Genomic DNA, 13,295 nt, shown 5'->3' on the forward strand with positions numbered 1-13,295 from the left:
CACCCCTCCTATCCCTGCTATTGATCGGCGGAGCGGCCGACCAATAGCAGACTGGGGGCGGGGGGGTTAAAGTTCGGTTCCCCCCGCTATGCCCACCCATCGGTGTCCGGGCACAGCGGGCGGAACCGTGTAATAGCGGCGGCGGCAGCGGCGGTCACTTACCCGGCGGCGGCGGCTGTGATCATGGCGGCGGTGGAGGTAAGTATGACGCCGTGTGTGCAGAGTCTGTTGCCTAGCAACATCTGCAGGGCGACAGTTTAGAGAGTGGTCTCTAAACTGTCGCCCTCCAGATGTTGCAAAACTACAACTCCCACCATGCCTTGACAGCTGTTTGCTGTGTTGGCATGCTGGGAGTTGTAGTTTTGCAAGATTTAGAGGGGTTCAGGCTGGAGATCACTGACAGTGGTCTCTAAACTGTAGCCCTCCAGATATTACAAAACTACAACTCCCAGCATGCCCAGACAGCAGTTTGCTGTCTTAGCATGCTGAGATTTGTAGTTTTGCAACATCTGGAGGGCCACAGTTTAGAGACCACTGTCAGTGATCTCCAGCCTGAACCCCTCTAAATCTTGCAAAACTACAACTCCCAGCATTCAGGAACAGCAAATGGCTGTCTCGGCATGCTGGGAGTTGTAGTTGCGTGCCTCCAGCTGTTGCATAACTACATCTCCCAGCATTCCCTTTGGCAATCAGTACATGCTGAGAGTTGTAGTTCTGCAACAGCTGGAGGCACACTGGTTGGGAAATACCGAGTTAGGTAATAGGTTCTATTACCTAACTCAGTATTTTCCAACCAGTGTGCCTCCAGCTGTTGCAAAACTACAACTCCCAGCATGCACGTTCTGTCAGTGCATGCTGGGAGTTGTAGTCCCCCCGTCCCCTCCCATGTGAATGTACAGGTTACATTCACACTAGCGACGGATTACAGTGAGTTCCCTGCTTCAAGTTTGAGCTGCAGCCGCAGCTCAAACTCCTAGCGGGAGACTCAGTGTAATCCGCCGTCAGTGTGAATGTAACCTAAAAGCACTACACTAACATAAAATAAAGAGTAAAACACTACATATACACATGTACACTGCCCCCCCCCCCCACCACCACCCCTTCCCCCCCAATAAAAATGAAAAACGTATCCTACAGCAGTGTTTCCAAAACGGAGCCTCCAGCTGTTGCAAAACAAAAACTCCCAGCATTTCCGGACAGCCATTGACTGTCCAAGCATGCTGGGAGTTTAGCAACAGCTGGAGGCACCCTGTTTGAGAATCACTGGTGTAGAATTCCCCTATGTCCACCCCTATGCAAATCCCTAATTTAGGCCTCAAATGCACATGGCGCTCTCTCACTTCGGAGCCCTGGCGTATTTCAAGGCAACAGTTTAGGGCCACATATGGGGTATTTCTGTACTCGGGAGAAATTGCCTAACAAATTTTGGGGGGCTTTTTCTCCTTTTACCCCTTATGAAAAGGTAAAGTTGGGGTCTACACCAGCATGTTAGTGTAAAAAAAAAAACATTTTTGTACACTAACATACTGGTGTTGCCCCATACTTTACAATTTGCACAGGGGTGGCTGATTTTACAGCGGTTCTGACATAAGTGCAAAACAATAAATACCCACATGTGACCCCATTTTGGAAACTACACCCCTCACGGAATGTAACAAGGGGTACAGTGAGCATTTACACCCCACAGGTGTCTGACAGATCTTTGAAACAGGGGTCTGTGAAAATGAAAAATAAAATTTTTAATTTGCACAGCCCACTGTTCCAAAGATCCGTCAAATGCCAGTGGGGTTTAAATTCTCCCTGCACCCCTTATTACCTTCTGTGAGGGGTGTAGTTTTAAAAATGGGGTCACATGTGGGGGGGTCCACTGTTCTGGCACCACGGGGGGGCTTTGGAAATGCACATGGCCAAATTCTCTCTCCAAAAGCTCAATGATGCTCCTTCTCTTCTGAGCATTGTAGTTCGCCCCCAGTGCACTTCACGTCCACTTATTGGGTATTTCCATACTCAGAAGAGATGGGGTTACAAATTTTGGGGGGTATTTTCTGCTATTATCCCTTGTAAAAATGTAAAATTTGGGGGAAAACAAGCATTTTAGTGTAAAAAATTTTTTTTTTTTTTACATATGCAAAAGTCGTGAAACACCTGTGGGGTATTAAGGTTCACTTTACCCCTTGTTACGTTCCCCAAGGGGTCTAGTTTCCAAAATGGTATGCCATGTGGGTTTTTTTTTCTGTCCTGGCACCATAGGTGCTTCCTAAATGCGGCATGCCCCCAGAGCAAAATTTGCTTCCAAAAAGCCAAATGTGACTCCTCTTCTGAGACCTGTAGTGCGCCAGCAGAGCACTTTTCATCCCCATATTGGGTGTTTTCTGAATCGGGAGAAATTGGGCTTCAAATTTTGGGGGGTATTTTCTGCTATTACCTTTTTTAAAAATGTAAAATTTTTGCTAAACCAAGCATTTTTGGTAAAAAAAAAATTTTTTTTTTACATATGCAAAAGTCGTGAAACACCTGTGGGGTATTAAGGTTCACTTTATCCCTTGTTACGTTCCTCAAGGAGTCTAGTTTCCAAAATGGTATGCCATGTCGTTTTTTTTGCTGTCCTGGCACCATAGGGGCTTCCTAAATGCGACATGCCCCCCGAGCAAAATTTGCTCTCAAAAGGCCAAATATGACTCCTTCTCTTCTGAGCATTGTAGTTCGCCCGTAATGCACTTCAGGTCAACTTATGGGGTACCTCCATACTCAGAAGAGATGGGGTTACAAATTTTGGGGGGTATTTTCTGCTATTAACCCTTGCAAAAATGTGAAATTTGGGGGGAAACACACATTTTAGAGAAATTTTTTTTTTTTTTTTTTACATATGCAAAAGTCATGAAACACCTGTGGGGTATTAAGGCTCACTTAATTCCTTGTTACGTTCCTTAAGGGGTCTAGTTTCCAAAATGGTATACCATGTTTTTTTTTTTTTTTGCTGTTTTGGCACCATAGGGGCTTCCTAAATGCAACATGACCCCAAAAAACCATTTCAGAAAAACGTACTCTCCAAAATCCCCTTGTCGCTCCTTCGCTTCTGAGCCCTCTACTGCGCCCGCCGAACAATTTACATAGACATATGAGGTATGTGCTTACTCGAGAGAAATTGGGCTACAAATTCAAGCATAAATTTTATCCTTTTACCCCTTGTAAAAATTCAAAAATTGGGTCTACAAGAACATGCAAGTGTAAAAAATGAAGATTTTGAATTTTCTCCTTCACTTTGCTGCTTTTCCTGTGAAACACCTAAAGGGTTAAAACGCTTACTGAATGTCATTTTGAATACTTTGGGGGGTGTAGTTTTTATAATGGGGTCTTTTATGGGGTATTTCTAATATGAAGACCCTTCAAATCCACTTCAAACCTGAACTGGTCCATGAAAAATAGCGAGTTTGAAAATTTTGTGAAAAATTGTAAAATTGCTGCTGAACTTTGAAGCCCTCTGGTGTCTTCCAAAAGTAAAAACTCATAAATTTTATGATGAAAATATAAAGTAGATATATTGTATATGTGAATCCAAAAAAAAAATATTTGGAATATCCATTTTCCTTACAAACAGAGAGCTTCAAATTTAGAAAAATGCTAAATTTTCAATTTTTTCATCAAATTTTGGGATTTTTCACCAAGAAAGGATGCAAGTTACCACAAAAATTTACCACTATGTTAAAGTAGAATATGTCACGAAAAAACAATCTCGGAATAAGATTGATAAGTGAAAGCATTCCAGAGTTATTAATGTTTAAAGTGACAGTGGTCAGATGTGCAAAAAAGGGCTGCGTCCTAGAGGTGAAAATGGGCTGTGTCCTTAAGGGGTTAAATTATTTCTTAAATTTTGACGCACAATTCATTTTTTTTCCATTTTGCCATGTTTTTTTTTGTAAAATGACTAATGTCACTGCAAAGTAGAATTGGTGGCGCAAAAAATACGCCATCATATGGATTTTTATGTGCAAAATTGAAAGCGTTATGATTTTTAGAAGGTGATGAGGAAAAAATTAAAATGCAAAAACGGAAAGACGCTGAGTCCTTAAGGGGTTAAACTTGATGGACTCTGGTCTTTTTTCAACCTCATGAACTTTACTATGTTACTAACCTCATATTTCAATAGTTCAGACATTTGCACACGCTGCGGTACCACATATGATTGTTTATTTTTTATGACATTATTTAATTTAACCCCTTAAGGACACATGACGTACTGGAACGTCATGTGTCCGCTCCCGATCTATAACTGCTGCCCTTCTAGTGGTTGCCAAACTGCAACTCCCAGCATGCCCAGACAGCAAAAGGCTGTCTGGGCATGCTGGGAGTTGTAGTTTTGCAACATCTGGAGGGTCACCGTTTGGAGACCACTATTACAGATGGTGGCCCTCCAGTGGCCCAGACGGTGGCCCTCCAGATGTTGCCAAACTACAACTCTCAGCATGCCTAGACTGCCAAGGCATGCTGGGAGTTGTAGTCCTGTAACATCTGTCCCTTCAGATTTTGCAATTTTCATGAAAGTTTTGAAAATTGCTGCTCTACTTTGAAGCCCTCAAATTTTTTCAAAAAGTTAAAATATGTAAATTTTTTGATGCCAACATAAAGTAGACATATTGTATTTGTGAATCAATATAAAATTTTTTTTGAATATTCATTTTCCTTACAAGCAGAGCTTCAAAGTTAGAAAAATGCTACATTTTCAAAATTTTCATGAAATTTGGGGATTTTTCACCAAGAAAGGGTGCAAGTAACGATGAAAATGTACCTTCAAAATAAAGTAGAATATGTCACGAAAAAACAATCTCAGAATCAGAATAATTGGTAAAAACATCTTAGAGTTATGAAAGCTTAAAGTGACGGTGGTCAGAATTACAAAAAAGGGCTGCGTCCTTAAGGTGAAAATGAGCTGCGTCCTTAAGGGGTTAAGGACCGAGCGTTTTTCAGTTTTTGCACTTTCGTTTTTTCTTCCTTACCTTTTAAAGAACATAACCCTTTCAATTTTGCACCTTAAAATCCATACGATGGCTTATTTTTTGCACCACCAATTCTACTTTGTAATGAAATCAGTCATTTTACCCAAAAATCTATGCCGAAACAAAAAAAATAAATAAATCATTGTGTGACAAAATTGAAGAAAAAACCAAATTTTGTAAATTTCGGTGGCTTCTGTTTCTACGCAGTACATTTTTTGGTAAAAATGACACCTTTTTATTCTGTAGGTCCATACTATTAAAATGATACCCTACTTATATAGGTTTGATTTTGTCGTACTTCTGAAAAAAAATCATAACTACATGCAGGAAAATGTATAAGTTTAAAATTGACATCTTCTGACCCCTATATCTTTTTTATTTTTCGCGTACGGGGCGGTATGAGGGCTCATTTTTTGCACCGTGATCTGAAGTTATCGGTACCACTTTTGTTTTGATCGGACCTTTTGATCGCTTTTTATTCATTTTGTATGGCAGCATATGGTATAAAAGTGACCAGAAATACGCTATTTTGGACTTTAGAATTTTTTTGCGCGTACACCATTGACCGTGCGGTTTAAATAACAATATATTTTTATAATTCGGACATTTCCGCATGCGGTGATACCACATATGTTTTTTTTTTATTTACAGTTTTTTTTTTATGGGAAAAAGGGGGTGGTTTAGACTTTTATTAGGGGAGGGGTTAAATGATCTTTATTACCTTTTTTTTTTTTTACTATTTTTATGCAGTGTTAGCCCTTTCTAGGGGCTATAACACTGCACACACTGATCTTTCACTGATCATTGTTATCCCATAGGATAACATTGATCAGTGATTCTGCCACTTGACTGCTCCTCCCTGGATCTCAGGCATGGAGCAGTCGTTCGGCGATCGGACTCGCAGGAGGCAGGTGAGGGACTCTCCTGATGCATCCTAGCTGACTGGGACATTGCGGTTTCACTCACTGAGCTACCGGGAGTGCATTTTTACAACTTTAAACGCTGCGATCAACTTTGAATGCCATGTCTAAATGGTTAATAGCATGCGGCACCATGATGGGTGACGCACACTATTAGCCCCGGGTCCCGGCCTTTGTTAGAGGCGGGGTCCGACTCACTATGATGTGGGGTCACGGTGTGGGGTTAATGGGTTAAAGTCCTTAAGGGGTTAAAGGTGTAAAATAAAATAAAACCTACATAAATTAGGTATCCTTGTAACCGTATGGACCTACAGAATAAAGTTAATGTGCCATTTTTACAGAAACATAGAAACAGAAGCCCCCAAAATTTACAAAATGACTTTTCGATTTCACTCCACAAATTCATTTATTTAAATTTTTTGGGGGGTTTTGCCGTAGATTTTGTTATGAAATGAATCATTACAAAGTACAATTTGTGATGTAAAAAACCACCCCTTTATCTGGGTTTGTAGGTGCAAAATTGAAAGCGTTTTTAGAAGGGGAGGAGGAAAAAATTAAAGTACAAAAACGAAAATTGGCGTGGTCCTTAACCCCTTAAAGATCCAGCCAATTTTCAGTGTAGGACCCGGCCAAAAATTAGCACTTTTTTTTTTTTTACTTTGAAGCTCTCTGCTTATAAGGAAAAGGAATATTCCAAATAAATTATATATTGATTCACATATATAATATGTCTACGTTATGTTTGTATCATAAAGTTGACAAGTTTTTACTTTCCTTCCGAAGACATCAGAGGGCTTCAAAGTTCAGCAGCAATTTTCAATTTTTCAAAAATTTTTCTAAATCGATATTTTTTAGGGACCAGTTCAGTTTTGAAGTGGATTTGAAGGGCCTTCATATTAGAAATACCCCATAAATAACCCCATTATAAAAACTGCACCCCTCAAAGTATTCAAAATGACATTCAGTAAGTGTGTTAACCCTTTAGGTGTTTCACAGGTATAGCAGCAAATTGAAGGAGAAAATTCAAAATCTTAATTTTTTACACTGGCATGTTCTTGTAGACCCAATTTTTGAATTTTTACAAGGGGTAAAAGGAGAGAAATCTTCCTAAAATGTATATCCCAATTTCTATTGAGTAAGGAAATACCTCATATGTGTATGTCAAGTGTTTGGCGGGTGCACTAGAGGGTTCGGAAGGGAAGCAGCGACAGTGGGATTTTGGAGAGTGAGTTTCTCTGAAATGGTTTTTGGGGGGCATGTCACATTTAGGAAGCCCCTATGGTGCTAGAACAGCAAAAAAAAAACAAAACAAAGACATGGCATACTATTTTGGAAACTACACCCCTCAAGGAACGTAACAAGGGGTACAGTGAGCCTTAACAGGTGTTTGACGACTTTTCGTTAAATTTGGATGTGTAAATAATTAATTTTTTTCACTAAAATTCTAGTTTTCCCCCAAATTTTTTATTTTTACAAGGGGTAATAAGAGAAAATGCACCCCAAAATGTGTAACCTCATCTCTTTTGAGTATGGAAATTACCTATGTGTGGACGTCAAGTAAACTACGGGTGCATTACAATGCTCAGAAGAGAAGGAGTCACATTTGGCTTTTGGAAAGCGAATTTTGCTGAAATGTTTTTTGTGGGGCATGTCGCATTTAGGAAGCCCCTATGCTGCCAGAACAGCAAAAAAAAAACAAAAAAAAACACATGGCATATTTTACATTTTTACAAGGGGTAATAGGAAAAAATGACCCCCAAAATTTGTAACCCCATTTGTAACCCCGAGTATGGAAATACCCCATGTGTGTATGTCAAGTGCTCTGCTGGCGCACTACAATGCTCAGAAGAGGAGGAGCACCATTGAGATTTTGGAAAGAGAATTTCTTTGGAATGGAAGTCAGGGGCCATGTGCGTTTACAAAGCCTCCCGTGCTGCCAGAACAGTGGACCCACCCACATGTGACCCCATTTTGGAAACTACACCCCTCACAGAATTTAATAAGGGGTGCAGTGAGTATTTACACCCCACTGGCATTTGACAGATCTTTGGAACAGTGGGCTGTGCAAATGAAAAATTTTATTTTTAATTTTCACGGACCACTGTTCCAAAAATCTGTCAGACACCTGTGGGACGTAAATGCTCACTGCACCCCTTATTACATTAGATGAGGGGTGTAGTTTCCAAAATGGGGTCACATGTGGGGGAGGGGGTCCATTGTTCTGGCACTATGGGGGCTTTGTAAACACACGTGGCCTTCAATTCCATACAAATTTTCTCTTCAAAATCCCAATGGCGCTCCTCTTCTGAGCATTGTAGTTTGCCCGCAGAGCACTTTACGTCCACACATGGGGTATGTTCTTTCTCAGAAGAAATGGGGTTACAAATTTTGGGGGGCTTTTTTCCTATTTTCCCTTGTGAAAATGAAAAATTTAGGGTAACACCAGCATTTTAGTGAATTTTTTTTTTCATTTTTCCATCCAACTTTGAAGAATTTTCATTAAACACCTGTGGGGTGTTAAGACTCACTATACCCCTTGTTACGTTCCGTAAGGGGTGTAGTTTCCAAAATGGGGTCACATGTGGGTATTTTTTTTTTTGCGTTTATGTCAGAACCACTGTAAAATCAGCCACCCCTGTGCAAATCACCAATTTAGGCCTTAAATGTACATAGTGCGCTCTCACTCCTGAGCCTTGTTGTGCACCCACAGAGCATTTTACGCCCACTTATGGGCTATTGCCGTACTCGGGAGAAATTGCATTACAAATGTTTTCCTTTTAACGCTTGTGAAAATAAAAAGTATGGGGCAACACCAGCATGTTAGTGTGAATTTTTTTTTTTTACACTAACAGGCTAGTGTAGCCCTCAACTTTTCCTTTTCATAAGGGGTAAAAGGAGAAAAAGCTCCCCAAAATTTGTAGTGCAATTTCTCCCGAGTACGGAAATACCCCATATGTGGCCCCAAACTTGAAATACGACAGGGCTCCGAAGTGAGAGAGCGCCATGCGCATTTGAGAACTAAAATAGGGATTGCATAGGGGTATTCTACGCCAGTGATATGCCTGGACAGTCATTGGCAGTCCGGAAATGCTGGGAGTTGTTGTTTTGCACCAGCTGGAGGCTCTGTTTTGGAAACACTGCCATACAATACGTTTTTCTTTTTTATTAGGGGGGGACAGTGTAAGGGGGTGTAAATGTAGTGTTTTACCCTTTATTATGTGGTAGTGTAGTGTTTTTAGGGTACATTCGCACTGGCCGCAGCTCAAACTTCAATCAGGAAACTTACTGTAAACCTGCCCGTTTGAATGTACCCTGTACATTCACATGGGGGGGGGGGGGGGGGGCAACCTCCAGTTGTTTCAAAACTACAACTCTCAGCATGTACTGACAGACCGCATTCTGGTAGTTGTACTTTTGCAACAGCTGGAGGCACACTGGTTGGAAAACCTTCAGTTAGGTTCTGTTACCTAACTCAGTATTTTCCAACCAGTGTTCCACCAGCTGTTGCAAAACTACAACTTCCAGCATGTACTGATCACCAAAGGGCATGCTGGGAGATGTAGTTATGCAACAGCTGGAGGAACGCAACTACAACTCCCAGCATGCCGAGACAGCGGATTTGCAGTTTTGCAACATCTGGAGGGCTACAGTTTAGAGACGACTGCACAGTGATCTCCAAACTGTAGCCCTCCAGCTGTTGCAAAACTACAAATCTCAGCATGCCCAAACAGCTGTCTGGGCATGCTGGGAGTTGTAGTTTTGCAAAATCTGGAGGGCTACAGTTTAGAGACCACTGTATAGTGGTCTCAAACTGTAGCCCTCCAGATGTTGCTAGGCAACTCAACGGCTTCCCTAGGATCCAGGGAGCCAGCCCTGCCACCTCACTCCTATCACTTCATGGGGATCGTGGGTGCCTTGGGCAACACCGATCCCCCTTATTTTCCCGGTCACCATAGAACTGTATGATCTGGAATAGCCGCAAATTGCTGTTGTGAATTCACCGGCTATTTGCGGCGATCGCCGACATGGGGGAGTCTCATGACCCCACTGGGCATTTGCGTGGGTGGCTGCTGATCGATATCAGCAGTCATCCCGGTCCAGTCCCCACCCGGTGCTCGGCGGGGACCGAAATTCCTATGTGCGTACAGGTACATCCTGGGTCCTTAAGTACCAGGGTGTCAGGACGTACCCGTACGCCCTGGGTCCTTAACAGGTTAAGGTCAAAACTGTCCTTGAAGGGGTAGTCCAGTGGTGAAAAACATATCCCCTATCCTAAGTTTGAGATCGCGGGGGTCCGACCGCTGGGGCCCCCCGCGATCTCTCTGTACGGGGGCCAGGCTCTCCGGCCAGATAGCGGGTGTCGACCACCGCACGAAGCGGCGGCAGACACGCGCCCTCAATACATCGCTATGGCAGAGCCAGAGATTGCCGAAGGCAGCGCTCCGGCTCTGCCATAGAGTTGTATTGAGGGGGCGTGTCGGCCGCCACTTCGTGCTGTGGTCGACATGCCCACTTTGCACGGGCTGTCGGGGCCCGTACAGGAGATCCTGGGAGGCCCCAGTGGTTGTACCCAGATTAGGATAGGGGATAAGTTGTTTACCATTGGACTACTCCTTTAAGGGGTTAAATCAGTGAGAAAATGCTCCATGCCCCACTGGTGATTGTGGAACTTGTTGGAGCACACACAACTTTGCCATTGCCAAGGTGCAGCCCACACTATGCCATGACATCTCGTCAGTGAGGGCCTTTTGTTCGAGTTTCCCCCAAGGTGCCACAAATTCTAGAGCCACCTCTATCTATGTACGATGGCATTGTTAAGTACTGTCACATTATTTGGGCACTTTGGGGGAAGATTTATTAAAACCTGTCCGGAGGAAAAGCTGCTGAGTTGCCTATAGCAACCAGATTGCTTCTTTTATTTTTGAAAAGGCCTCTGAAAAATGAAAGAAGTGATCTGACTGGTTACTATGGGCAACTGTAACTTTTCTTCTGGGCAGGTTTGAATAAATCTCCCCCCTATATGGCTGTAATCTGTGGCCGTATTATTTACTTACTATATCTGTATGATGGCGTTAACTGGACAGTAAATGGCATTGAGCACTGTATGGTAACATATTGAGGAGAGATTTATCAAAACCTGTGTAGAGGAAGAGTGGGGCAGTTGTCCATAGCAACCAATCAAATTGCTCCTTTCATTTTCACAGGCCTCTTTAACAATGGAAGCAGCAATCTAATTGGTTGCTTCGGGCAACTGCACTAATCTTCCTCTACACAGATTTTGTAATCTCCCACATTATGTACTGACTGAACAGACTGTAGCAAGATCCCGGTATGATCAGCTCAGGTCCCCCTCAGACAGAGGCAAAGCATTTTTTTTTTTTTTTTATAAATGCCATTGGCGGCAACCGTTTGGCCACACCCATCTTTTGTAGCTGGGCAACGCTGACCATCACGTGCCACTCGAATGGTGCCGCCCTCTATAATTAACCCCTTATCTCCTCGAATGATACACAGCAGTTAAGTGGAAGCAGACTAGGGCGGAGAGTGAACCTGGGCGGGGAGGAGAACACCCTCTCAATCTGACCCTTCGCTTCCGAGTTGCGTTCACTTTGCTGGCTGAGAACTCGGGCGAGGGGCTGCCAGGAGGTGACTGTTTTGGGCGTGAGTGCTTGACATTGTCGGCATACAACCTGCCTGCTCACTTCTTCCAGCCCGACGCAGCCAAGATGCCCACCAACTTTACTGTGATCCCAGTGGAGCAACAGGAGGATGCTATGGAGAGTGAGGTGGCGGGCCAGGAGGGGAGGACAGGCAATGGACCGAGGTATCCCAGTGAGGAATCCTTGTTGGGTAAGCGCACAAAATGTGGCTGTGTGGAAACTGAGAAGTGGTCAGCTGTGCGTGTGTCACTCTGCTGTGACGTACAGTGAGTGAGGAGTTTCGCTGTGTTAAGGTGCAAGTTTTACCTGAGCGGATGGTGACGTCACGCGTAGGCCACGCCCCGGCCGCTCTGTGTCCAGCCTCCCGCCGGTGTCGGCACTTGAACTTTATAGATTGACGTACTGTTGATGTTCACACAGTGCGGTGTGTGATGGAGAACAGCGAGCCCTTACTAATACATACCTTGATGCGTTTAGCTCTGTAAAGTTCTTTGTATTAAAAGATAAGTATGATGAAAAAAAACCTATCCCCTATCTTTCGGATAGAGGATAAGTTTTAGATAGGAGGGGGGGGGGGGGGGATCTGAGCGCTGGGGCTCCTGTGATCTGCTGTTTGGAGCCCCGACTTACCATCACAGGGGCGCGTCACGACCCCTGCCCAAAGCGGCATATAGCCCCCTCCATATAGCTCTATGGGAGAGCTCTCTCTCCAATAACTAGCATTGAGTGCAGGAACACAGCAGAGGATCAGGAGAGTATGCAGGCTTTTTAGTTCTTACTGCATCAAAGGCGCATAACAAATAATACGCTTATTGACGAGAAATAACGCTCCATGGAGTTCTTGACAATAAAAAAACTTTGTGTGTGAATGTTATGTTAGGGTGAGTTCACATCAGTTTTATTATACGGTTCCTGTATACGGCTTTGTAATATAAAACATACAACCGTATACATTGACCTCCCATACAAAAACGTACACAAGATGTATCCAGTTGTGTTTTTGTACTTCTACAGTTTTGTGGGTTTTTCTCTAGTCAACCAGTTTTGTGTCCTGTTTTTCTGTTCATACAGGATTTTGTGTCCTTGAAGCAATAGGAGTGAGGTGGCAGAGGTGTCACCTCTCCTATCTCTGCTATTGGTGGTCTAGACGCGACCACCAATAGCAGATCGGGGGCGGAGGGGTTTACTTTTGGTTTCCCCGTTCTGCCCACCCACAATAGGCGGGGCAGGACGGGGAAAAAGACAGGGACCGGCGCCGAAGATCCACTTACCCATCGGCGACGGCAGCGGGCGACTATCGGCGGAAGAAGAGGACGGCGACGCAGCTCCCTGGATCCGACGGAAGCCGGTGAGTTACTTAGCAACATCTGGAGAGCTACAGTCTGAGACCACTATAGTGGTCTCTAAACTGTAACCCTCCAGATGTTGCAAAACTGCAACTCCCAGCATGCCCAGAGAGCTGTTTAGGCATGCTGGGAGTTGCAGTTTTGCAACAGCTGGAGGTCTACAGTTTGAGACCACTGCACAGTGATCTCTATACTGTGCACCTCCAGATCTTGCAAAACTACAACTGATAGCATGTCAATTTGCTGTCTGGGCATGCTGGGAGTTGTAGTTTTGCAACATCTGGCGGTCCACAGTTTGGAGACCACTGTGCAGTGGTCTCTAAACTATAGCCCTCCAGATGTTGCAAAACTGCAACTCCCAGCATGCCTAAACAG

The 13,295-nt window shown here is 43.6% G+C and overlaps 1 protein-coding gene across 6 annotated transcripts in view; it reads left to right on the forward strand.

The window, feature by feature from the left end:
• Positions 1-13,295, forward strand: part of SLC12A7 (solute carrier family 12 member 7) — an 870,696-nt gene that overhangs the window by 237,560 nt on the left and 619,841 nt on the right. For 2 of the 6 annotated variants that reach the window (XM_056520194.1, XM_056520193.1), the window contains exon 1: positions 11,058-11,764. The exons of 1 other annotated variant lie outside the window; for it this stretch is intronic. In XM_056520194.1, coding sequence (XP_056376169.1) covers positions 11,641-11,764 — 124 coding nt within the window. In that variant the 5' untranslated portion in view covers positions 11,058-11,640. Of the gene's footprint in view, positions 1-11,057; positions 11,765-13,295 lie in introns of those variants that run through there. 3 more of the 6 variants (XM_056520192.1, XM_056520191.1, XM_056520185.1) reach the window with 3 other exon arrangements.

Source organism: Hyla sarda, chromosome 5, assembly GCF_029499605.1.
Source record: "Hyla sarda isolate aHylSar1 chromosome 5, aHylSar1.hap1, whole genome shotgun sequence".
Lineage (NCBI taxonomy): Eukaryota > Metazoa > Chordata > Amphibia > Anura > Hylidae > Hyla > Hyla sarda.